At 58.1% G+C, this 26,279-nt stretch overlaps 1 protein-coding gene across 1 annotated transcript; it reads right to left on the bottom strand.

Annotated features, from left to right (window-relative positions):
- Positions 1-1,263: 1,263 nt before the first annotated feature.
- PLPP7 (phospholipid phosphatase 7 (inactive)) lies at positions 1,264-15,154 on the bottom strand. The gene is made up of 2 exons (XM_021691654.1): positions 14,704-15,154; positions 1,264-1,628 (listed from the first exon to the last, which is right to left on the bottom strand). The coding sequence occupies exons 1-2, from the start codon at positions 15,152-15,154 to the stop codon at positions 1,264-1,266; spliced, it is 816 nt and encodes a 271-aa protein (XP_021547329.1).
- Between the last annotated feature and the right edge of the window lie 11,125 nt (positions 15,155-26,279).

Genomic DNA, 26,279 nt, shown 5'->3' with positions numbered 1-26,279 from the left:
GCTCGCCTGTGTTGGCCTGATGGCTTGTCCACTGGCTCGGGGGCAGGGAGCCAGGGAGACCTGAGGCTGGAGCGAGAGAGGGTCCGGGCCCCCAGGGGACACCCCGACAGCGGCACCTTAGGGGCATCCCGAGCTGTTCATGACCCAGGCCCTGGAACCCCAGACAGTGACCTCAGGGAGAATGACCCACCAGCCTGGAAAAGTCTAGGAGCCCCTTGCCCCCTGAACACTTGACACCTTGGCCTGTCTGGGGCTGAAGAAATCCCACCCTGGATGTCAACAGAGATTGTCCTGCCCGGAAACGTGCGCCACGCGCGAGAGAGCACACGGGAGAGGGTCCGCTGCCTGTCATCTGTATCCTCACATGAAACGCACACCCATGACAGGTACTTGGAAATGACCTATCAGGTCACACGGAGTCCGGCCCCTGGGGGCCAAAGCGGCACCGACGCCCATGGCCGGGGGCTCTCCGCAGGCAGCACGCGACACCCGGCCTCCCTGGGCGCTGGAAGAGGCCCACTCTCGCTCAGGCCCTCTGGCTTGCGGGCAGCATCTCCCAAAACGTGCTTGAGGAGATGGCGGATCTTTGGGGGTTCGCAGCTGTTCCTCGAGAAAAGGGGTCTGAGGCCAAATAAGTTGAGGAAACACGGAGTTGGACCGGGTCTGACAGGAAGCGTTTCTACAGGACTTGTCAGAGCCTTTATGACAGCAATGGACCTTGTGAACAGCCAACATGGGGGCAGACTATGCAGCATTCCCCAAGGTTATTTGACCACAAAACCTTTTTCTTCCAAAAGCGTCTTGCAGGCCGGCGTCCGGCAGGGCACCCGTCGGAAAGTGCTGCCCTAAGCTCTCGCCCTGGGTGGGCGGTGGCTGGGGGTGTCTTGTCAGGCATCACGCTGTGGCCTGGGGGCACGGCCAAGCGCTCAGCAGTCACGATGACGAAGGGACAGGTCAAGGCTCGGCCCTGCTCCTGCCACGTTGGTTCTCGCCTTCCTTCTCCAGGGCCGAAGCAAAGCACGGCTGTCCCACGGGCCCCCGGCCTGCCTCGAGAGGACACTCAGTCTCAGTGCAGGAGCGGGGACACTCGGCACTACCGGCCACACCGGCCCTCGGGGCGGCCTGGCCGAGGTCACCAGCCTCCAACCGAGATGGGGGAGATGAGGCCGCGGGTTTGCCGCCTCCCCCCCGCCCCCCCGCTGGCCCTGCTCCTCCTGTCCCCTCTCTCGGGCCACCCCGGGTCCTGAGCCACGGGCAGGTGGCTCACCAGGCGGAGATGAGCATCTGGCAGGTGTTAGAGGACATCCAGACCAGCTCCACCAGGCGGAACTGGAAGTAGCCGATGATGAAGCCCGAGATGACGTCCGTGATGTGGTGGCGGCCGATCATCACGCGCGACAGGCCCACACAGAAGGCCCAGAGCACCAGCAGGACGCGCAGGGGCACCGCCAGCACCAGGTGGCTGAGGAAGAACTTGGACACCATGGCCGCGCGGCTGGCGTGCCCGGCGGGGAAGGCGTAGATGTCCATGGTGAGGTAGTCCAGGAGGCTGGGGCTTGTCTCGAACGGGCCGCGCCTCTTGATGAGCTTCTGGACGCCGGCCACCGTCATGATGTCCAGGAGCAGAGCTGTGGGCGAGAGAGAGAGAGAGAGAGGCCCGAGGGACGGTCAGTGTCCCCTCACAGCTCAGCATCCCCACCCCGTCTTGCTTCCTTCCAGCCACACTCAGCCCTGGGCATGTTTCCACCTCAGGGCCTTTGCCTGTGCTGTTCCCTCTGGCTGAACCCTTTTCCTGGGCTATCCACCGGCTCATGCCTTCCCGACCACCTGTTTACCACAGCCCTGGCACTCTCCACCCCTCCCCGACTTCTTCCTTACAGCGTTTCCCAGCCCTGACACATCACACACTTTCTTAGCATTTCTCTCGTCTCTTCCCTGATGCTACAGGTGCTCCGAGAGGGTTCGGACCCAATTTGTTCATGGTGCTCAGGAAAGGTGCTGCATGAGAGGGTGGCTCACTGGGGGGTATCGCTGGCCCCTGGGGGCCCCTCGGAGGGCCTGACCCACTGCCCTGGCTGGTGACTGTTCTCGAAGGACCTCCCTGAGGTTCCTGCCGTGTTGAGAGCAGCACATTACCACCCCTGTTTTTTTTACTTATTTTTTAAAAGGTTTTATTTATTTGAGAGAGAGAGAGAGGGAGAGAGCAAGCAAGCAAGCACGAGGGGGGGCGGGCAGAGGTAGAGGGAGAAGCAGTCTCGTTGCTGAGCAGGGATCCCAGGACCCTGGGATCATGACCTGAGCTGAAGGCAGACGCTCAACCGACTGAGCCACCCAGGCATCCCTCCATCCCTGATCTTTAAAAGTTAAGGTGAAATTCACGTCACTTACAACGAACCATTTTTAAGTGCACAGTTCAGTGGCATTTAGTACATTCACAGGGCTGGGCAACCATCACCTCTATCCAGTTCCTAGATATGTTGATCACCCCGAAAGGGGGTCCCGTACCCAGTAAGTAACCAGCCCCTGTCCTCCTCCCCACAGCCCCCTCGTCTGCTTTCTGTCTTGATGGATTGGCCTCTTCTGGACGTTTCCCATACAGGGAATCATCCCCGTGGCACGGGCCCGTTCCTCACTGCCAAGGCTGAATAATATTCCCCTGTCTGGACGTACACGGTTGGTGTCTCTGTCCATCTGTCCGCGGACATTTGGGCGGCCGGCACCTCCCGGCTATTACGAATGCTTGTGTGCGAGTATCTGTCAGCGCCTGTTTCCAGTTCTTGTGGGGGCACACCCACGGGTGGGGTCACCGCGTCCTACGATGACGCTACGGGTCTCTTTAGGAGGGTGCCTGTCACATTAGTTTCTGCAGCAACCAAACCACACCATCCCCATGTTACAGACGACATGGCAAAGCCTTGGAGATGGGACCGTTCATCCCTGTGGCTCCTCCTTGCCAGAGGGTTCCGCCCTTTCCCTCCCCCACTGACTTATTCTCCCTCATCCTTCAGGCCTTGGCGTGAATGTCACCTCCTCAGGGAGGCCTTCCCTGACCTCCAGGTCAGGCCCGGAATGGCGCGTTCCCAGCACATCACGTTTCCCCTCCTCGTCACTCGCCCAGCTGCAGCCAAGGAACCCTCTGGCTGGTGAGACACTCGGCATTGGCTCCTCCCCGCCTCCCTGCACCATCCCTCCATGGAGGCCGGGCCAGAGCCCCCTCATTCACAGGTTTGTGCCCAGGGCCAGGCACGGAATGGCAGTCTCTAGATGTTCGTGAAGTCACTGCCTGGGGTGAATGGCCAGGGGTGTGAGCCCTTCTCCCATTTGGGAGCACGGGGGAGACCTGGGTCTTCATCCATCCTGCCTCCGCCCACCCACTCCGTGCTGTGTGGCCTTGGAAGGGGTGCTCTGTCTCTCTGTGCTGTTAGAGGAAGGCATCGTGCCAAGGCTCCGGTTTCACCCAGCTGATCACAGTGGCATCCAGACAGCCAATGAGGGGGACCTCCGAGGAAAGTGTCCCCACCCTTAGAAAGGCCCCTGGAGACGCCTAGACGCCTATCGATCACAGCACCTGGAAACCCTTCTTCAGGTGACAGAGGAGACCAGGCATCGTGGTGTGATGGCCAAGCTCACGAGTGTCACAGAGACCCTGGTTCGCATCTCAGTCTGGGAGCCTCCTGGCTGTGCGACCTTGGACAAGTTACTCACTTTTCCTCACCAGGACGATGAGATCACAGACACCTACCTCCTGGAGGGGGTCAGGCCCAGGTGACCAGCCTTCTCAAGTGTGCCTGGGACAGAAGGGTTTCCTGGGACACAAGACATTCAGGGCTCAAACAGGGACGTCCCAGCACACTGGGGCAAGCCTGTCCCCCGCCATGCCTGGCACAGCCGGAGGGCCAGAGAAAGGTGGAGGATTGATGGCCACTACGCGATAATTCACTGCAGCTGCGCGATGGGGGCTTTTCTGGAAACTGCAGGGGATATCCAAATTGTTGGCCTACAGCGGCTCTTGCTCAGACATGGGGAAAAATCCAACCAACTTTTGGAAAAAAAAAAATGATGCAGTAGGTATTCACTGTAGAAAGTTTACAAATTAGAAAACAAGAGTAAACTTTTAAATCACCTGTAATCCTGCCACCCACAGGTTGCCGCCGTTCCAGACCCTTATCCGCCTACAGAGCATGCATCGATTTTTTTTTTTTTTTAAGATTTTATTTATTTGACAGAGAGAGAGACAGCGAGAGAGGGAACACAAGCAGGGGGAGCAGGAGAGGGAGAAGCAGGCTTCCTGCCGAGCTGGGAGCCCAATGTGGGGCTCGATCCCAGGACCCTGGGATCATGACCTGAGCTGAAGGCAGACGCTTAACCGACTGAGCCACCCAGGCGCCCCAGAGCATGCATAGATTTAATAACATCTGTAACACGGTCTGCACACGGTTCCGTAACCTGCTTGGGAAAGTCTGGCCACACCCCTGCCCCCCCGACTCCCACAGCTGTGGCAGATGAAGCCCTGTGGCATGTTTATTGAAAGGTCCCAGCATGGGGCGTTCAGATCGCTCCCAAATACACACTGCGTTCCCTGGTTAGTTGTGCGGAACTTCTTGGCCTTCCTTGTTACCTGCAACCCCCCCCAACCCCCCAGGACTGCTGCCTGCTATCTGGTCTCCTGGTTTGGGATCTGGACCCCTGGCCTCTCCCGGGCCTTCCCCTCTCCATAGCTGATATCTGCCCACCTTTGCAGGTGCCTGGCCAGCAAGGGAGGCCAGGAGCAGGGAGTGGTGGGCGGAGAGGCTGCCGGCCTGAGGGAGGCCGAGCTGCAGGGAGGGAGGGAACCTCGTTCTACAGGCGCCTACCCCGCATTTCCATGGCAACTCGTTCCGGGAGCTAGCCAGCTGGGGAGGTGTGTGGCTGGCCAGCCCACTGACCCAGGTGGAGGCCAGGCCCAGGCGGGGAGCCAGCTGGAGCCTGCGGGAGGTCACAGTCCCAGCAGGATGGAGGGACCGGACCTGCCAGATCCCCAGGGCAGGGGGGAGTTGAAGGGAGGCAGCTGACCCCTGGGGCTCTTGGCCTCATGGAGCAGGAACGGCAGGAGGCCAGGCAGGAGGGGGGCAGTTCTTGGGGTGGGGGTTCAACTCACAGCTTCCAGGATCACGGGTGGGGTCAAGTTCTCCCTGCACTAATTAAGGACGAGTCCTTCACTTTTCAGGACCTTGACCCACTCACCTGAAGAGGGCTCATCGCAGGACAGTGAGCTCCTCAGTGCCCGAGAGGCGTTCAGCACAGCCTGTGTGTGCTGGTCGATGGCACGGCCGCTGTCATCCTCCCTCAGTCCCAGCCGGCCCGACCTGGCAGCTAGCTGCCATCAAGCAGGTGCACCAGCGAAAGGGTTTCCTTCTGTGAGCTCCCACCAGGGTCAGACTTTTACATGGCCCCGTCCTGCGACCATTGTCACCTGAAGGGAAGTCAGAGCGTCCAGGGCCCGCGCTTCCCTGGCGCTGGGGGGCAGTGGCCAGCCACAGTCTGCATGTCTGGTGGGCTGCCGGGGTCTGGGGGGGCGGCTAAAGTGGACCAGAGCCGAACCGGACACTAGCCACTGGAAGACACAGTCGTCTGTCCAACCGGTGACCAAGTTTCCCAGCCAAAAAACCAGGGCTCATCAACTTGGCAAGTTGCTGCTGGCTTGAAATCTGCCTTCCCAGACAAGTGGGAGTCCTGGCGAGGTGTCCGCGGAGGCGTTGGGCGGGAGCAGCGTTGGCATGTCTAGGCTGCCCAGTGGGGGCCCCCAGCTCAGGGCCCGGCTCAGATTCGGTGGCTGAAGGCAAGAAGGGCTTGTGCCCCCATCTCCCCACAAGCCCCAGCTCCCCGCATGAGTGGTCAGGATCCACAGGCCAAGAACTGAGCTAGACCCACACCCTCCACGCGGCAGCAGAGCGTTTTTTCCCCGGTGAAAGCATTTACAAAGACTCGGTACACGAACCAGATGACCGAGGCGGCCCGGTGGTGAAGCTGCGGGGGGGGGGGGGAGGGGGGCGGCTCGGCTCCTCGACCCTCCCCTGCCCCCCCTGAACAGAGGCCTCGGAGGCTGCCTGTGTCCCATGATTTAAGAACCCTGCATCTGGGCCTTGGGGAACCTGCCGCTCTTTCTGGCTGGTTCTGTTTCTTGAGGCCATAATGCGGTAGAGACTCTACCCCTTTGCCCCGTGCCCCTCGGAGACCGCTGGGCCATCCTAAGCCGTGTTCATTCATTCACTTGACCTCCAGTTCTTGGGTAGGTCAGGTGGGGCCGGGCCTGGGCTGGAGAAGCAGGCTGGCCGAGGCGGCAGGCGGGCAGCAAGCCCTGGATTCAGAGTTCCCATACAGGTGCTGCCTCTGACCCGCCCTGAGCCGAGGCTTCCCCGGGCCTCCCACCCCCCAGCCCCGCTCCTGCTGCCCCGACAGGGCCGCCCTCCCCTCCTCCAGCGCCGTGGCCAGCCCTCCCTGTGACCGTGATTCTGACACTGTCAGCGCATAATCTATGGCCCAGAAATAGAAGCAAATGGCGCCATCACTCAGGGCTCCGTGAATTCCGCTCGCCCGCTGCCGTCAGGTTCCCTGACCTACATTCCTCCCGGACTTGGAGGGAGGCAAGGGCGGCCCCTCGGGGAAGGCCCGCCTGGCAGGACACTTGGGGGCGAGGGGCAGGAGAACAGTCGAAGCCCGCTGCCCCGCGACAGCTAACCTGAGCAGGGCCGAGCAGGGGACCTCCCGGCCTCCACTGCCCCCCGTCGGCCAGGGCATGCAGCTGGGCTCCAGAGTCAGAGGCCAGCTTCAAGGGCAGCTGCTTGCAAATTGCGTGACCTTGGCACGTCCCTCTGTCCGAGCCTCCCTCCCCTCATTGACAAAATCCCGGAGGCTGCCCAAGGGCTGCTCGTAGGAAGCGCTACCTAAACGACGCCTGGGACAGGGTCGGGCCTCCCTCACCGCCTCTCATGCTCGTCCTGGTGGCCATCTCCACGCTCAGCAAGCGGGACTCTGAGGTGCCTGGACCCCCAGGCCCTGCTGCCCCAGCGGCCTCCCGGCCTCAGAGCAGGGCGGGACCCTGCCTCAGCACCCTTTGTCCTCCCCCAAACCAGAGACCCTGGGGGCCTGTGCTGCCCAAGGAAATGGGGCTGCAGGGGTGCAGGGGCGAGGCAGGAACCAGAGCTTCCTTAGAAAAGAACAGCTATCATGGGGGATTTGGAATTGGCTGCTCCTGAGGTCTCCTGACTGCCTGTGGCTGGCCGCACATGCGTGCGTGTGTGTGTGTGTCTGCCTGGAGGCAGGGGAACAGCTGGGATGACCTCTCATGGCCCCTGTGGAGGCCATGCCCTCAGGAAGGAGCAGAGCCAGGCCATTTGGGGGCTCCTTGTTGGCTGCTGGGGGGACAGGTTTGTGGGCTGCAACTCTCACTGGCTGAGGCTGGGAGTAGGGGTCCCAGCTCTCCTGGCCTGGGGGTCGACCCTGCCTCTCATCCCTCCTTCCAGCTCCTTCAGGAGCTGGGGGGACCAGCCCACAGTGCTGGGGGGCAGTGTAAATGGGCCTAAACTTTCTGAAGGGCATTTGGCCTCAGACTTAGAAGTCTTTGCAACACATCTCCCTTGACTCAGCTCTCCGGCCTGTAGGAATATCTCCTCGGGAAATAATTAGGGATGTGCCCCATGATTCACGGTCAAGGGTGGCCACTGCAGCATTCTTCGTAACACTGGAAACCGCACCAACCCCGTGCCCTTGAGTAGGAGCCGGATGAGACACATCGTGGCCAAGTCTAGACAATGGTGCACTCTGAGGCCAACGCCAATGATGAGGTGGATGTGTATTTATAGCCACCGAGGGAGCGCGGTGGGGTTTTCTGTTAAGTAGGAAAGGACAAGCACCAAACAGGATTTAAGTAGGATGCCATTCTTATAAAATAAGATGTAAATGTGTTTATAGGCAGAGAAAAGAAGTCTGGAGGGCACCGCACTGAATGGTAACAGTGCTTCTCTCTAGGTGGGAAGATGAGGGTGATTTTCATGGTCTTTTTGTAATTCTGTATTTAAATTTTTCCTTACCACAAACAGGCATTACTTGGGCACATTTTTAAAAAGTTATTTTTACAGGGGCACCTGGGTGCTGCAGTCAGTTAAGCGGGTGGCTCTTGGTTTCCGCTCAGGTCAGGGTCTCAGGGCGTGAGGTTGAGCCCCACATCCGGCTCTGTGCTGGGTGTGGAGCCTGCTTGAGGTTCTCTCTCTCCCTCTCCCTCTGCCCCTCCCCGCTCTCTCTCTCAAATAAATCAATCCTTTTTTTTTTTTTTTTAAGATTTGTTTATTTATTTGAGACAGAGCGGGGAGCAAGAGAGAGAGAGCACATGACTGGGGGGGATGGGCAAAGGAAGAGAGAGACTCTCAAGCAGACTCCCCATTAAGGGCAGAGCCTGACGTGGGGCTCGATCCCAGGACCCTGAGATCATGACCTGAGCCGAATTCAAAAGTCAGACGCTTAACCAACTGAGCCACCCAGGTGCCCTTCAAATAAATAAATCTTAAAAAAAAAAAAAAGTTATTTTTACAAAAGGACAAATATTGCATGACTGCACTTTTATGAGGTCCCTAGGATAGACAAACTCATAGAGACAGGAAGAAAGTAGTGTTTACTAAGAGTTGGGGGATGGATGAGGACATTCTGCCAAGTGAAGTAAGTGAATGAGGAGTTCTTGATTACTGGGGACAGAGTTTCACTTTGGGAAGACGGCAAAGTTCTGGAGGTGGATGGGGGTAAATGTTGCACACAATGTGAATGCACTTAAATGCTACTGAATTTTAGCACCTAAAAATGGTTAAAATCATAAATTTTATGTTACGTGCATTTCAGCACACGCACACAAAAGTCATTTTAAAAAACAAGCGCACGGTTCCAGCAGGATGCAGCTACTGGGGAGGGGTGAAGGGAGCAGAGGGGTGGGGTGGGGGTGGGGGAGTCCTGAGAGTAGGCGAGAACCTTCCAGTCTCTTAACACTGGGACCTCTGCTCTGCTGGGTTGAGTGGTGTGTGCGTGTGCGCGCGCGTGTGTGTGTGTGTGCGCACATGCCCGGCACCTCTCCTGACCTGGGCAGCCCCTGACGTCACCCGGAGCCACGCCCCCAGCCCCGGGCACCCGGGAGGCCGACACATGGGCCCTGGCCTGTCTCTATCTCCCCTGGCCTGAGCGATCCTGCGCACGTTCTGTAACTTTGCAGGTTTCCATTGCTCAACTGAAGAATCCAGATACTAAAGCCGGCTCTACCTATCTCTGAAAACCATCGAGGTACAAGGAAATCAAAACTACGGGCATTGGAGTCTGACGGCAACATCTATTCACTCAGCTGAGTGCCAAGCAGTGTAGACACGAGCCTGCCCAATTGCACGTGGCTGCAAGGGCAGCCGTTAGGACGGTGCCTGGGTAGGGGGTGGCTGAAGGCCCCCCAGAGGGACTGACACCTCACCGAGCCCCACTGAGACATGACAAGTGAAGCAGGGGTGGGGGAAGGAGGGGGACTGCTCTCCCCCTGCAGAGCTGGCAGGGAAGGCTAGGGGCAGCCTAGGTCACCATCGATAGGGACAGGCTCTGCAAGTCTCGGGGACGGTCATCACCACGCTGTCCCTGAGAGCAGGACCCGGTGGGCGGTGAGGGAGAGCCGACACCACAGATTATATGGAGGGCCAGCCCAGGGGGGCTGGGTGGGCGTAGGGGTGATGCAAGGCTGAGGGACCAGTTCTGGTTTCTGAACCTTCCAAGCTTGAGGCAAAGGGACGTGGGGCCAGAGGCCCACGCAGCAGGTGTCACTCCTTGGGGGGGGGGGGCGGTGTAAGGGTTTTTTCATCATCTGTCCTTGTAATGTTTGAGTTTTCCTTACTGTAGGAACATACAATGAAAAGGTGCTCAACATCACTAATCATTAAGGAAAAGCAACTCAAAACCACGAGATACCACTTTTCACACTCACTAGGATGGTTATTATCAAAACCCAGAAAACAGCAGGTGTTGGCAGGGACACGGAGAAATCTCGCAGCCCCTGTGCATCGCTGGTGGGAACAGAAAACGGTGCAGCGGCCATGGGCAACAGTATGGGGGTCCCGCAAAAAATTAAACATAGAATTACCATTTAACCTGCCAATTCCACTTCTGAGTATTTACCCCAAGGCACTGAAAGCAGGGACTTGAATAGATGTATGCACACCCGTGTTCCCAGCAGCATTATTCACAACAGAAGCAACCCAGGTGCCCACTGATGGATGATGGATGGACAAGGTGTGGTCTACCCACACCAGGGAGTATTATTCGGCCGTAAAGAGGAAGGGAATCTTGACACCTGCTACAACATGGAGGAACCTGGGGGACACGAGGCAAGGTGAAATAAGCCAGACGCAGAAGGACAAATACCATGTGAGCCCACTTTTCTGAGGTCCCGAGAGAAGTCAAGTTCATAGAGACAGGAAGTGGAATGGTGGGCGCCACGGGCTGGGGGAGGGGAGAATGGGGAGTTAGTCTTTATGGGGGCTGAGTTCCAGTTTGGGAAGATGAAAAAGTTCTGGAGATGGGCGTGGTCACAACATGGTGAATTTTTTTTTTTTTTTAAGATTTTATCAGATTTTATTTGTCAGAGAGAGACACAGCGAGAGAGGGAACACAAGCAGGAGGAGCGGGAGAGGGAGAAGCAGGCTCTCCGTTGAGCAGAGAGCCCGATGCGGGGCTCGATCCCAGGACCCTGGGATCATGACCTGAGCTGAAGGCAGACGCCTAACGACTGAGCCACCCAGGCGCCCCATGGTGAATGTTTTTAATGCTTATGAAGTGTGGATTTAAAAGTGGTCAAAATGGTAGGTTTTGTATCGTGTCTATTTTTTCGCAGTAAAAAATGATACAGCGGGGCGCCTGGATGGCTCCTTTGGTTAAGCGTCTGCCTTCGGCTCACGTCGTGATCCTGGGGTCCTGGGATCGAGCCCTGCATGGGGCTCCCTGCTCATCATGGAGTCTGCTTCTCCCTCTCCCTCTTCCCCTACCCCCGTCTGTGCTCGCTCTCTCTCCCACTCTCTCTCTCTCTCAAATAAATGAAAAATTACAAATATGATACAGAACAAGAAGAATGTACAGTTTTCATAATCAGGAAAATCTCAATAAAGAGATCACGGCAACAAGACATGGGAGCCGTTGTCCACCAAGCACAGGCCCACCAAGAAACCAGATGGGCCTAGGTCACCTGTCATGTGGCTCCCTTTGGGATCATCAAGCCGAGGGCGGCAGGGGAGGGACAAGGGAGGGGACGCGGCATCTACAGGTGTCTGGAGCCTGCAGGGGACCTGGGACTGCTTTGATTCCGGTGATGGTGAGAATGGTGATCACCACTACTCTGCAGGAGTGCTCACGGGCCCTGGGACGCACCAGGTTTCTTATGTGTATTCTTTGGTGAACGGTCCCAGCCACCCATTTGACAGACGAGGGGAATGAAGCTCACAGAGGAAAAGTCCCTTGCCCGAGTTCCCACAGCAGGGCTAGGATTTGCACCCAGGTCCGGCCGACTCTGGAGACGAAGGTTTTGCCAGTGGCCCAGATCCCTTTGGGCTTTTTCTCCAGTCTGGGCAGCATGCCCTGGGGGAGGGAGCGCAGAGCAGGGGGGCCGTGCAGAGAACTTCCTCTGGGCCCAGCTGGGACTCCTCCCAGGCCCCGTGGCTAGAGCTCCCATTTCCCAAGGCCCCTGAGTTTTCTGCTCTGGGGCCGCAGAGAGCCCAGGTCCCAAATGTACAGGTGGGGCCTCCACTCCTAGGGTACTGGGTGGCATTGGACCCCACTGGGAATGCCATCGGACACCCCCTGTGCCAAGTGCTTTCTCAGCTTCCCATAAACCCTGGAGCCCCATGTACAGATCAGGAAACTGAGGCTCGGGGATGGGATCCGGCTTAACCAAGTTCACAGAAAGAGAACGGGTCAGGGGCGCCTGGGGGGGCTCAGTCGTTAAGCATCTGCTTTCGGCTCAGGTCATGATCCCAGGGTCCTGGGATCGAGCCCCACAGCGGGCTCCCTGCTCGGCAGGAAGCCTGCTTCTCCCTCTCCCACTCCCCCTGCTTGTGCTCCCTCTCTCGCTGTGTCTCTCTCTGTCAAATAAATAAATAAAATCTTTAAAAAAAAGCGAGAAAGAAAGGGTCAGAGAAGGACTGGACAGAGCCCAGTCTGACCTTGGAGCCTGTGCTCTAGGATTGAAGGCTGCCGCCTTGGCCCCCCCCAAGACTGAAGGATGGACAGAACCCTGCAGTTTGTGCTCAGTGGATGGGCTGTTCTCCCAAGTGGAGAAGGGCGCCGGCAGCCCCCTTGGCAGGCTGGGCCAGAGCTGTGGGATTAGAACCCACCTTGGCTACTTGCTGGAGTTTTCTCCCATGGAGCTGAAGGGCTTGGTCTGCATCCCCCAGAGTGAGCCGAGCCCACAGAGCACTCTGCTGGCTCTGAGCGGCTGCTTTGTGCTAGGCCCTCATTTCTCCGTGGTCTCGGTAACTAGAGGGGCTGGGAGGTGGAAGACATCCCGCCAGACCCTTTGCTCCCTTACTGCATATATGACCCTTCACCTCCTTGCTGCGTTCACGCTTCTGGAATGGATTGGGTGGTACGCCCAGCCTGCAGGCTGACAGTGAGTGGGGAGGGGAGGGGTTTGCCGTCTGGAGGGTGTGGCTTTGGTTCCTGGGCCGAACACTAACACTTGGGCGCGGTGGGCATGTCCCTTGACCCCTCTGAACCTCAGTTAACTCCTCTGTAAAGTGGGTATATTAGTATTTATCCTATTAAGTCATTAAAAATATTTTTTAAATTATGAAATACAGGACATTCATGGCATAGCATTTGGTACATGATAAAGTGCAATAAATTCTTATTCAAGAAGGAAGACATCTCGAATCTTGGTCTTCATCCTCTGAAGCAGACACCTTTGTGCCCACAGCTGCGGGTTGCTGGGACAAGCCAGAAACGCCATCTTCACAGGCTAGAGCTGCTCCCAGTTCTCACCCCTGCCCCATCTCTGACTAGCTGCATGACCGTGGGCAAGCCGCTTCCTGTGCCTCAGTTTCCTCCTCTGTACGAGGGGAAGAGTTACTGCCTCTCCCTCCCGGGGCTGTGTGAGGATTAGCGCGACGGTGCGCTGGGAACACCAATGCTGGGCACACATTTAAACACCGGACACATTCCCAATACAGTGTCACCACCTCCAGTGTCACTGGAGGTGGTGGGAGGGGACGCGGGGACAGGGTCTAGGGGGCAGGGTTGAGAGGGAGGCTCAAGGGTGCCTTCTCAGCCCTGTCCTTGGACACCAGACAACCTAACTCCCAACACAGCTTCCTTGAACTGACGCTCTGTCTGGGGCTGTAACAGCCCCGGGGAAACCTTGGGTATTGAGCTTTGGGTTCTGCCCATGGAAGCCCCTGGCCTGGCGCCTCAGCCACCTCACTCTGCCCCCCGCTCCCAAGCCCAGGGCACTGTGCCTGGAAAGAGCACAAGCCTGGGTGTCAGGCCGACCCGGCGCCAACCTCCAGCCCTGAAGCCTTGGCCAGGTTGCTTTATTTATAGGAACCTCAATATCCTAATCTGTAAAGTGGGAGTGATAATAGCACCAGTCACGTGGGACTATCTATTCGGGAGAAATAACAAGTAATGTAAACAATTTAAAAATAAGAACAAGAGAACACTGAGGGTGTAGGAGGCATCTGACCGATTCCTCCTCCGCGGCCCACCCACAGAGCGTCCAGCCCCAGCCCCTCTGGTTATCCTGCCTTCCTCCGGGACCACAGCTCTTAGTGGCCCAGCCCACACCCCTTCTGGAGCTGCGACCCCTTGTCAGTGTTTGCTGAGACCTCCACCTGCCTGTGCCCCAAATGGTGGCCACGCTGGGAGGGCCGAGGGGATCCACATGGGCCCAGCATGGAGGGTGGAAGCTTGGGGTTCCCCCAGCACCTTAGGGATCTGGAGGCGCCTGGAAGTGGGCAGGACGGGGGCCGGTGTCACCTCGTGAGTGGAGGGGAGGGCCTGCCTTCCACATGGGTCCCCTGTGGCGCCTGGCACAGGGCAGCGCTAAACTGAGAGACACTGGTGGCAGAGACTATGGTTAAGACGAACCAAGGACCAGCTCACCTGCTGCTCTTCCAGCGACTCACCAAGGGAAGCAGCAGGTAAGGACCCTAGGTGGCCACAAGTGGGCGGAGCCACAGACTGGACCTCCGGCACCCCCAGACCCAGGCACCTGGCAGGGTCCCTGAACCAAGCAGAGGGGGCATCAGGGCAGCTCACAGGCGCGGTCTGCAAGCAGCCTAGGAACTCAAGGGCCCCAACCCATGGGATGGGAGTTACCCCTCTCTAGCACACTTATCAGGATCCCCACCAGACTCCTGACCGCCACCCTCGAGGCCACAGTGGTGCACTCTGCCGACAGCTGGGCCTTTGCTTGGAGGGCCCCACAGGGCCTCCACATCCTCGAGGCCCCCACTTTGGAGGGGGCCCCTGGCAGCACATCCCCAGTTCTCTCTTTCCCAAGCTGGAAGCTTGCTTGTTTCTGGGGCACCCTTCCTGTCTAACCTCATTAGATCATTCCAGTTGGTTTCTGAGGGCCCCACTCTTCCTGGCCGGGGTGGGGTGGTGTGGGCTCCCTCCCGGGGGGCCTGGTGGAGTGGGAGGGTGGATGGCGGGCACACTCACCTAGGAGCAGGTTCATGAGCACCTCCTGGCCGGCCAGCGTGCTGCTCTTCACCAGGCAGAGGATGGTACCCCCGATCCAGGGGATGCCGTGGCCCGTGATGCCAATGAGCTTGACCATGGAGCGGGCGCTGGCCCAGGACGCGGCGCGGCCGGCACACACCCCCAGCCGCTTGGACATGCAGATGTCAATGGCCAGCAGGGAGTTGAAGGCGATGCCCTTGAAGGAGGGGTTCAGCTGCATGCAGTCCTCCTCGGGCAGCTGCTGTGACTGGCGCCGCTCGCGGGCCCCATCGCCAGGGGGCGGGGGCTGTGCCGAGGGGCCCGGGGCCTTCCTGCCTGAGCTGCGGGGCTCCGGGGCCCCCTTGGGGGGCTGGTTCAGGGACAGGAACTCAGCCCGGTTGAGGACATTGTTGCGGTCCCGGGCCCGGGCGCGGTTCTGGGAGGCTGGCATGGTGACGCTCACACGGCAAGGGCCAGTGACAGCCCGGCTGCGAGGCCTTGTCCCCGAAGACAGGAGCTGCCCCGGGAGCCACCACCACTCCCTGCCTCCCTGCCTTCTCCGCAGCAGCTGTTAAATATAGAGTGGAGGATTGCACGTGGCTGTTTACCTCGGCTGCCACCGGGCTCCGAGGGGACGTGGGTGCCAGCTGGGCAGCCAATCGAGCCCACCGATGCGGGCCGGCGCCAATGGAGCCGCGGGGGAGGCGGACGAGTCCACAGCTGCCCTGGCTGCCTCGGGCCTGGGCTATTTAAATCTTCCAACGGCTCACTCCCCAGGATTGGGGGACTCTGGGAAATGTAGTCCTTCTGCTGCTCTGGCCTCAGCTGGGCCCAGATGTGGGCCCTGGACCAACCCCTGCAATTTTACCAGGTTCCCTCTGAGCAGTGCAGACCCCTGTGAGCCAGGCCTGCCTGCCCCCTGGTCCCGTGGATGGGGCAGCGGAGCCAGGTCAAAGGCCCGTCCGGGCACCAGACGGAGTGAAAGACGTCACTGACAGCATCATCTTGGGTCCGCTGGGGCCAGGCCCAGCACCTCCCCTCTGTGAGAGCATTTCATTAAGCTGGCAGGCTGGGGTTTTATTTTTATGTTTTAATCAGTCTTGAATTTGGCTTCCCTGCATCAGAGTCCAATCAAATGGCAATCTGTAAGATCTGATTTCCATTAGCAGGAGGGCTAATTGATCTGTTGGTAATTGATCTGCCCCTTGGAGGCTGTCTCCGACAGGGGCACTCCAGCAGCTCAGGCAGGCCCACGGCGATCAGATGCCTGGCATGGGCAGCGAATGAAATGTCCGTCCCCATCCCCGGGAAGCTCAGTGCAGTGGGGATTAAACATGCAACATGTAAATGACTGCAGGTGTAGAGATGTGGGGTAGGATCACAGAACCCCGGCCCTGGGTTTGGCTTGGGAATCATGGTGGGGGGCTTCCCCTGGAAGGAAGAACAGGTGGGAGGCCCCAGGCAGGGTAGAGCCTACCCCAAGGAGGTCCGGGAGGCCCATGTGGCTGGTGCATTGCACAAAAGGACAAGAGAGGCTAAGAGCCCAAAGAGGGCAGACCAAAGGGCCCAGTCAAGGATTTAGGGTTTGAGTCAGGCCTCTCTGTCCTCCTACCCCTGGTCACTAGAGGAACCGGAAGTCTCCACAGCCCTTGTAGGGCTGACTGGGCCTGGGTTCAAGGGAAAGTCACTGGTATAGGGTGAGCAGAAGAGTCAGGAGTGAATGCCCTGGTCTTACAATTCAGGGCAGCCAAGGCCTGTCTGCCCAGCTGGGCTGGAGGCAGGAGGCTGTGACTTCCCTTCTAATCATGGAGCCCACCCGTGAAGCCCGGGGCCAGCCCACAGCCTGCCAGGCACCAGTGAGCTGCCTGGGGTGGGGTGAGTGCTCTCTGGCCACAGGGCACCAGCCGTGGGGTCCAGAGTCTGACAGATGGGGGATGACCTGGGCTCTGCCACCAACTAGCTGTGGGATCTTGAACAAGTCACTTGGCCTCTCTGGGCCTTGGTTTCTCTACCTGTAATGTGGGAATCATAGTGTCTACTTTCAAAAGCTAGTGTGAGATCAATAAGATGATGTTTGTTACACACTGAGTAGGGTCCCTGACACATAGTGTGCCTTCCACTCCATGGGTTAGGAACTGATCCTGTTTAGCAGAAAAGGCACAGTCCTCTCTGCCCTCCGGGTGCCTCCGTCAGAAGGACCCACCACCAAAGTCTGGGCACTATGCCATACCTGTTGGTGTGAAGCCAGGCTCCAGGAGCCCTGAATCCAGGGTTCCTTGCAGACTTCCCGGCATTCTTCTTGCAGAGGGCCCCATTCAGACCACACAGCTACAGAGGAGGATGTCCCAGCCTCTTGGGTAGAAATGATGGCTTATGCTGCCTCCTCCCAGACCCTGGACACATGCATATGGAGATGGACTCTGAACGTGGGGTTAGTGGGCATTGTACTGAGCTATGTGCTCTAACTTATTCACATCCTACAACCAACCTTTCCGTGAAGATGTGATACTACCCCCATTTTACAGATGAGGACGTTGAGGCTCAGAGGTTTGAAGGCCTCCAGCCAAGAAGCCTAAAAGAGTGTCTGTTCAACTCCCAAGCAGTCCCTGGGGAGGAACACAAGGGCCTCCAGACAATGCTTGCTCAGTTCTCCACCAGGGAACTCATCTCACTCTCCCTGGGTGGGGCCCCTGACCTCGGCTGACCTCTGGAAGGGAAGAGGAGCCCAGCCCAGATTGGGGCTATTAATACCCTGAGGCCTGTGTCAGCATCTTGGTCTAGTCAGAGCTGCCAGCAGGTTCTGAGGGCCACAGTGGGCTCTCGCTGAGGGGGTCCATGAAGTCCAACTGGGCTCTGGAGTGAGACACCCCAGGTTCAAACCGTGGCTCAGCCACCTCCAGCTGAGTGATCATAAGTGAGTCTCGTGAGCCCTCCTGGCCTCTGTTCCCCACTCTGGGGGCTGGTGGAAGGATGATGTGAGGGGCTCACTCAGCCTGGGACTTGCTCTTCCCTCCGTAAGGTGGGGTGACCCTGTTCACATTCTCAGACAGCTGAGATGCAGGCTCCATCCCTTTATGAGGCCCTACCATAGACCACAGAGTGCCACTTCTCAAGTATTCTCAGAATCCACTCATTCATTGAATCGATGCTTTTGTTGATCTCTTCATGAACCCTAGTTGCAGAGATAGGACACACACCCCACGAAATAACTAGCCAGTTCATGAAACAGTTTACTTTTACCAATACCCTTACTTTTTTTTCTTATTGTCAAGATACTACATGCTTACTGAAATAAATTCAATAAATACAGATGATATAGGTAAAATCCTACTGCCTGGAGACCACCACTGTTAACATGAGGGTGGTCAGGTTATAAAGGAATTCTCACTCATCTCATTTCTAATTATTATAATATTTTACAAAACTAAATATTACTTTATTTTTTTTAAGACTTTATTTATTTATTTGACAGAAACAGTGAGAGCAGGAACACAAGCAGGGGGAGTGGGAGAGGGAGAAGCAGGCTCCCCATGGAGCAGGGAGCCCAATGCGGGGCTCGATCCCAGGACCCTGGGATCATGACCTGAGCTGAAGGCAGACGTTTAACAACTGAGCCACCCAGGCGTCCCCTAAGTATTACTTTAATAATCAGAAAGAATATATATTAAACAAACTGTATGTGTATGTATCATATATACACAAATACGCATTTAAAAATATGGTTGTGGGGCGCCTGGGTGGCTCAGTCATTAGGCGTCTGCCTTCGGCTCAGGTCATGGTCCCAGGGTCCTGGGATCGAGCCCCGTGTCGGGCTCCCTGCTCAGCGGGAAGCCTACTTCCCCCTCTCCCACTTCCCCTGCTTGTGCTCCCTCTCTCACGGTGTCTCTCTCTGTCAAATAAATAAATAATCTTTAAAAAAAAAAATAAAAAGATGGTTGTTTTATATGCCCTTTAAAAAAATAACCTACACGTTTTCACTTAATATAAACCTGGCCATGTTTCCATGACAATCCACCATTTTTCAGTGGCTGCTTGGCATTTTGTCATGTGGACGGGCCATATTTTATGTAAGCAACCTCTTATTATTGGACATGTAGATTGTTTCCATTTTATGACTATACAAAACTATTCTGGCATGGCCATCCTTATACACACACCCCTGCACACCACATATAAACATAATTTATTTATAAATATATAAACACGAACATAAATACGTGGTTCAAGTGGCAAGTGCCAAAGAAGACCACGTGCTCAGCTGCATTCACATAGCTCTGATGGGTCAACCTGAGCTACCTACTGCAGTATCCAGACCTGGAAAAGCATGGATTATAGACGTTTCCAGCCAAACAGGGCAAGTCCAACCACCCTTTTCCCATGTTAGAGATGAGGAAGAGCAGCCTAGGCATCACCTGGGAGGCCACAGAGCTGGTCAAGGCCAGAGATGGGACGTGGGCTGGCTGGTCCCTGCAACTCTGAGCCTGCAGGCTCCCCTTCTGGTCACAGGTCCCCCAGCTTCTCCATTCCCTGACAGCTTGGCACTCTCTAATTCACTCGCCTATTCGTGGAACACTTCTTGAGGACGGCTACGCACCTGGCCTCATGCAAGGACCAGTGGGAAGTGCAAAGGTGACGCGGAGGTGCCCGAGCCAGCAGACCACCTGGGCCCCGCTGGGCCACTACCCCACCTGGCCGGGGTCCACACAACCTTCCTGTTCTAGCCCTGTCAGGTGTTGAGGGAGGCTGAAGCGACTTGCTAGGGCCCACAGCTGGGAAGAGGCAGAGCAGGATTCAGACCCGGGTGCTGGGATCTGGAGCAGCCTGTACACCGCAGACACTTGCTGTCTGTTGTCTTTAAATGTTTACAAGAGATCGGGGCACCTGGGCGGCTCAGTTGTTGAGCGTCTGCCTTCCGCTCGGGTCGTGATCCCAGGGTCCCGGGATCGAGCCCCGCAGCGGGCTCCCTGCTCCGCGGGAAGCCTGCTTCTCCCTCTCCCTCTCCCTCTCCCCCTGCTCGTGCTCCTCCTCTCGCTGTGTCTCTCTCAAATAAATAAATAAAATCTTTAAAAAAGAGAGGGAGAGATTTACTACTACTATTTACTACTACTACTAAGCGTGTGTATCATTAACTGGTACTTAGTAGTTGCTCTGCGCCTACTCGGAGCTAAGTGTGTGTCCCTGAACTGTCACAGTAACTTGACGGGCTTTTAGTCTTCATCGCCCAAATGGGAACGTCAAAGCTCAGAGGTGAAGGGGTTCTGTTCGGGTCACTGAGTGAGCCAGAGGGGCACCCCAGGATTCAAACATCACCCTGCTACGTAACTCTTCCGCTCTTTTCCTTTTCCCTTGGTCATAACACTTACTCTCTGTGTGTTTATGGCTCGTGTCCTCCCAGCAGTGTCAGTCCATGGGGCAGGGGCTGTCCTCTACTTGTTCACCTATGTGCCCGGGGGAGGGGGGGCAGGCAGGGTCTGGCCCACAATAGGCGGCCAGTACATATTTATCAAATAAATGACTCTGTGTTTCCGAAGGCTGGGCTCTAATCTACTACAAGCCTCGCCATCAAAGACGGATGACCAAAGGAGGCTGGTTATTTGGGGTGACAACCCCAGCAGGGAAAGGGAAGGGAGTGGGGGGAGAAGCTCCACGCGGGGCGGGTGGGAGGCATCCCGGGGAGACGCAGAGCTGGAGGGAGCGGAGGGAGGGGCAGCGGCGGGGCCCTTGCCAGGAGGGGGAGGGAGGCCTGCGAACAGCATTTTTCACCACCGCCTCCCCACCCCGGGTGCTCTCGCCCGGATCGCTTTCGCAGTTCGCATTTCGAAGGCCGCTCCTGGGTTATTTCGGTCGGGAAACCTGATCCTTCGCGGGGTTTATTTTAGCACCTTGGAGAACTCCCAGTGCCGCACCCAGCCCACGGACGCCGTCTCCGGGCGCCTCCGGGCGGCGGGGCAGGGGGCGCGGGGCGCGGGGACCGGCGGAGCAGCGCCCGCACGCGGGACCCCCACGCGGGACCCCCACTCCCGCAGATGTCTTGGGGCGCGAGGGCGCGGCGCCAGGCGCGGGGCCCGGGGTCTGTGCGCACTCTGGCCACTCCCTGACCTTGGGGCACCGGCTGGGGCGACGATTGTGCAGGGGAGCAGGACTTTGGATGCCCTGAACCATGGCTCTGAAGGCTCCGCTGGGAAAGCCGGACCAGAGGGGCGGGGAGAGTCCCTACCTGGGACCCCCAGAGGGCGCCCCCCCTTGGGAGCCAGGCTGGGAGAAGCAGCCCCTTAGCCACCCTTAGGTGACCTCCATGTGGCCAGTGGACTCTCCATCCCGCAGGTTACCACCCCCACCCCCGCCCGGGAAACAACATCCAACACGCCTGTATATACGGACACACATGCACACTCTCACATACACTCACATTCAAAAATGTGCTCAGCTACACTCACCATCACACACGCATCCACTCATCCACGGGGACGCACACTCACCCTCACCCACAGACACGTGCTCATATGTACCCTCTACAGACACAGGACGCACGTGCCATCCTGCACACTCATACACCCCCACGCTCATACAGACATACCTCTCACAGGGCACACACTGTCATACATGATAAACACACACTTGCTCATCGATACCCACACCACTCAGGTTCATCACACCCAGACCCACTCACACACACACACAACTGTCACATGTACCCTCCCACATAGAGTTGCACAAACTCACAGTCACATACACCCACACCATCACACGCTCGCACATACACTCAGTCACACACTCTAACCTCCTCTACTATGCTTACTACACACACCATCGCACCCCGGCCCCCGCCCGGGAAGTGCTTCCTTCACCCTCCCTTCCCCAAGCTCAACAGTGGACATGCACAAATCAAAACGATTTACTCTCTATATCTGGATTTATAGCAATCAATACTTACTCGTAACCATTTCAAGTATGAATTTGTACTTATATATTATTCACGTTAACTCATACCTCCATTCATCATTCCTGGACTTACCCTGACGTCTCTCTGACCCATGGGACCTAAGTGCCGTGGGGACTACGCCCGCTGTCTGTCCTGGCTCTGGCTGTGTCCCCAGCATCCTCTGAGCGCCCAGCCGAGCACAGGTGTCCAGTCAATACTGGGGAAGGAAGGCATGTGCGGATGGTGGAAGGGCCAGCTGAGAAGTCCCGAGCCTAACACACCCTAGAAGCAATGTGGTTCTGAACTTCTGGCCGGAAAGGCCTTTGCCTCCAGACATGCAGCCACCCAAAGCAGGCGGACTTAACACCTTCCAGACGTTTCCCAGACCACACCACTGCCTCTTAATGGAGAATTACCTAGTTTCTAATGCGGGGGGCCCTCTCTGGATGACCTCGCTGGGCCTCCGTTCCCCATCTGTAGGGGAGGCCACGGACCAGCCCTCTCTGAGATCCCATTCCTGCTCCCCGCAGAGGTGGGGCACATCAGTGACTTCAGGTGAGCCCTGCAGCGGGATCCACTTCCTGGCCACCCGATGCCCACCTCCAGCCATCTGCCTGGCCTTCCAGCCCTTGCCCACTCTTTCCCAGGTGGGCATTCCAAGCCTTACCACTGGCTTCCAGTCTGGTCCCAAACAGTTAAGGAGAGAACTCTGTTTCCCAGGGCAACAGAATTCCAGCATTAACATTTCCATCTGCAGAACAAGGGTTTTTACTTCCTGGGAAATGCCTTTCTAGTCCCATGATGACCACACCCTTGGAGGCCAAGAGCTCTTGAAGGACTGGCATTGGCCTTGAGATGCAGGTTGGCCAATGAGGGAGATGGAGCCCGGAGACCACCTCCGATGGCCATGAAAGCGAGGCCCCAACAACTACAGGGACACCAGGGAGAGGGCCTGCTTCCTTGAATCACCAGCCTCCGGGTCTTAGAGCTGGGCTGCTGAGTGCAATCCACACTACTGTCTTTCCTGGGCCTCAGTGTCTCAGCTACAGAATGGCATGGTGACAGAAGCTGGCTCGAGGGCTGTGAAGAGGATAAGTATGATGGCTTACCGTGATGCTCAGTGAGAAGAAGCTGCATCCATCCAGCTCTTTCCGCAGACCTCAGAGGACTTTCAGCTTGTTTGGGCTGCATGTGAAAACCCAGCTGGGCCAGGCCACGTAGTTTTGATCTCTGATTTGTTGTATGGCTGGTTCTCTATGGCCTCTCTGGGCCAACGTGCCCAGAATTGAGGGACCTTGCCCTCCCACTGACCATACTTTGAGTCCCCAAGTTGCCACACTGGGGAGTTCACCATCTCCGGGCCGGCGTCGGGGCTGTGCATCCAGTCCCCCCTCTTTCCCATTCACTGGCGACTTTACTGACTTTACCAGGGCTCTAGGGAGACTGAGGTCTAGAGGAGGGGAAAAGATTGGCGGGGGGCACTGTGAGTGTCCCCACGATGTTGGGCACATTACCACCAGAAGTCCCCTTCCTCCGATCTGCAGATGCTAGGCTTTCACACAAGTGTGGATGCACCCTGAGCCTTCCACAGATGCTGAGGCAGCCATGGGTCTGTGCCCAACACCCACAGAGCTCCAGAAAATGCTGAGCAGGAAGAAGACTGAGTCGGGAGGCAGGAGGGCCAAAGGGGAGCTGAGGAAGCAGCCAGAGCCTTGAAGGGCCCAGCAGGAGCTGGGACAGGGCATGTACAAGAACCCAGCCCCTGGAGACCCTCTCCCGGTCAGGGCTGGCCTGTGGGGAGCACTCTTCAGCTCAGAGCCTGGTGAACAGGCCCACAAACACTGTTGTAGCCCTCTGCCCACAAAACCAGGCTTCAACTAGCCCAGGACAAAGTACTGCATGGGGCGTGATGTGAAAGGGGAGGTGTCTATGCGGCTGAGGTTAAGGGGGAAGGGGGCTTCTATTTTGCAAGAGCCCTCACCCTGTGGGCACCTGAGCACCTCTTCCAGTGGGACTCCCTAGGGACAGGGCTTACTAGGGGTCAGTTCCATCCCATTCAGAGGGGCTGGCCCCAGCCAGTAAGGGCAGCATCCCTGGAGGAAGGAACTGAGTGGGCTTTGGACTTGGCCAGGTCTGGCTGGGGATCCAGACTCTGAAAATCTCTTGCCCCTCAAACTCTGGGTCTCTGTCTGTATAGCCCACCCCACCCCGGGGTCAGTGGTCACTCAGGCAGTATCATCTCTAGGGGTTTGGCTGTTTAGTGACAAGGTTAAGGCTCTGGCCTCTGTCTTTTTCACATCAAATGAGAAAAATGTGCAGTTTGGCACATGTTCACGGAACACCCATGTCCTTGTCACCAGGATGGCATCTGTGACTTCAGGGAATACCCTGGCCAGTGGGGGCTGCTCTGTTCCAGGCACTGGGGGTGATGAGGGTTGGGAGATGAGACAGACATCCCCACAAGTTAATATCTTACCTACATAGAAACGGAATAGCATAATAATTATCAGAAGGCAAAGGAGGTGTTGAAGGCCATAGTGAGACCCAGAGGGCAGAATGCTTTGGGGGGGCCATGACTTGACAGCAGGGAGAGGCCACCTTGGGTTAAGAGGCCAGGGAAGTCGTCTTTGTGGAAATGGACATTTACACGGGGTCCCTGGGAGACCTGTGCTGTCTGGGCTTCTACTCTGCAGCAGAAAACAGGTCATGAGGGCCACCCTCCCTTCGTCTCAGTCAGCAGGACTAGAGATAAGGTACCTGTGGCCTAAGCTGGCGTTGGCATGCGACAGACCCCTTGACCTGGCTGGTCATCCCTCAAAGTGGCCGGAACCCTCCCTCTCCAGCTTCTGCCCTCACTGGCACTCAAGAGGCTCTAGCTGGAGGGTGGCCGAATGACCTGCTCCCCAGCGGGCTGTGGGTACCTTTGGAAGTCAGAGTCATGGGGGTGGGGCAGGGGCAGAGCACGACTCTAATGTGGCTGCCAGGTTTTCTGATGTCACAAACCACCTGGTCTTTCCCTGGGGGAGTAAATTGCAAGGTGGGGGTGGGGCTATTGGCTTGAGGCAGCTGAGGGAGGTTCACAGGGCTGTCCAGGGTCAAACCCTCCTTGAACCTCGGCACTCAGACTTCTGGGGTCCCAGTATCAGCTGGGACACCTGCCAGCGTGGGGCCTCGGGCAAGTCTCTGGGGTCTCCCAGCTTTGAATTCCTGCTCTGTGAAGTACCCATAATAGACCTCCCTCCACAGGGCTGGCTGATGGCAGATGAAATGATGAAGCTTGTGCAGCACTTATCACAGTTGGGGCCCAACAGGCCTGACCACCTGTCAGGGTGCCAAGAGGCTCAGTCCCAGGAACAATTTCCCCAGACTTCTCTCCCCCACCCCAAGCTTCCCAGCCCTGGGACCTCCCAGGACCCCTGCACTGTTTCCACCCAGCCATGGCCCCAGGAATACCAAGACCGTGCAACCCTCCTCCCCAGAGAGGCTGCCCAGTTCAAAGGGCAGAGGAGCCCACCTGGACCCGAGACAGAAAGCCGCGAACTACACTACCCAGAATTCCTGGGGCTAGCCAAAAAGGAAATGTCGTTTATGCAAGGAGAGGCTCAGCTCCCCCCAAGCTGCAGAGGGAGAGAGAGGGGGGAGCCGGGGAGAGGATTAGCTAGGGGAGGGCGGGCTGTGTGCGGGGAGCGAGGGTGGAGCTCAGGGCGGGAGGCGAGGAGGAGGCGGCGCCGGGCCGCCCGCCCGCCCGCCGCCGCCGCCGCCTGCGGACCTGCATCCCCGCGGGGCCGGCGAGCGGGCGGCGGTCCCTGCGTGCGCTGCTCTCCGGCCGGCGGCTGCGGGCGGACGCGGGGCCAGGCCGGCGCAGGGGCTGAGTTTCTGCAAAGTTTGACCTGGTTGCCTTTCCGATGCTGCAGCAGAGCGAGGCAGCGCGGGGCGCGCCAGGCGGCTGCGGCGCGGCGGCGCGGCTGAGCGGCGACAGCACGCTCACAATGATCATAAAATAAAGCGGGCGCGCGGGGTGGGGGCGAGAGAGCCCCGAGCCTCACCCCTCCGCCCCCGGCCACCCCCCGGCAGCCCCGGGCTAGGAGGAGGTGGGGGCCGGGGGCGCCCACGGCCGCCCCGGACCCCAGTAGAGCCAAAGGACACTGTCCGGGGGAGGGAGGGACGCCCCGCGGACGTACCCGCGGCGGGGGTCAGGGGCGTCCGGAGGGCGGCGGCCGGGGCACGCGGAGCTGCCCGAGGGGCAGGTGAGTCGGTGGCGCCGCCCGGGTGGGGGCGTGCGCGCCAAAGTTCCCTGGCGGCGGCGAGCGCGCCCGACGCGCCGGGTACCCAGGGCCGCTCGGGGCTGGTGAGGGTGGGGACAGAGGCGACCGACGCGGCGGGGCTGGGGCACTGCGCCCTCCGGGGTCGGGGGATCCCGACCCGGGAAGGGGCGCACGCCCGATCAGACCGGCCTGCGGGGTGACACTGCGCCCCCAGGGGGCCGGAGGGGCCCGGCCGGGGAAGGAGCGCCGGCGCTGGCTGCGAGGCGGTGGGGACAGTGCCAGGGCCAGCAAGTCCACGCGGCCCACTGCAGTGCCAGCCGGTCGCTCCCCCCAACCCACGCCACGCCCGGGTCGGGAGGGTGTCAGCGGAGATGTCACGGGCGGCGATT

This window comes from Neomonachus schauinslandi, chromosome 13 (assembly GCF_002201575.2).
Source record: "Neomonachus schauinslandi chromosome 13, ASM220157v2, whole genome shotgun sequence".
Lineage (NCBI taxonomy): Eukaryota > Metazoa > Chordata > Mammalia > Carnivora > Phocidae > Neomonachus > Neomonachus schauinslandi.
The sequence above is the reverse complement of the archived record's forward strand: the minus strand, read 5'-3'. Positions and strand labels throughout refer to the sequence as shown.

Bases quoted from the DNA above. Each gene is read 5' to 3' on its own strand.
- PLPP7 (XM_021691654.1), bottom strand. From the start codon at position 15,154: ATGCCAGCCTCCCAGAACCGCGCCCGGGCCCGGGACCGCAACAATGTC. The intron at 1,629-14,703 runs GTGAGTGTGCCC...TCTCGCCCACAG, and splicing joins GCTCATGAACCTGCTCCTAG to CTCTGCTCCTGGACATCATG.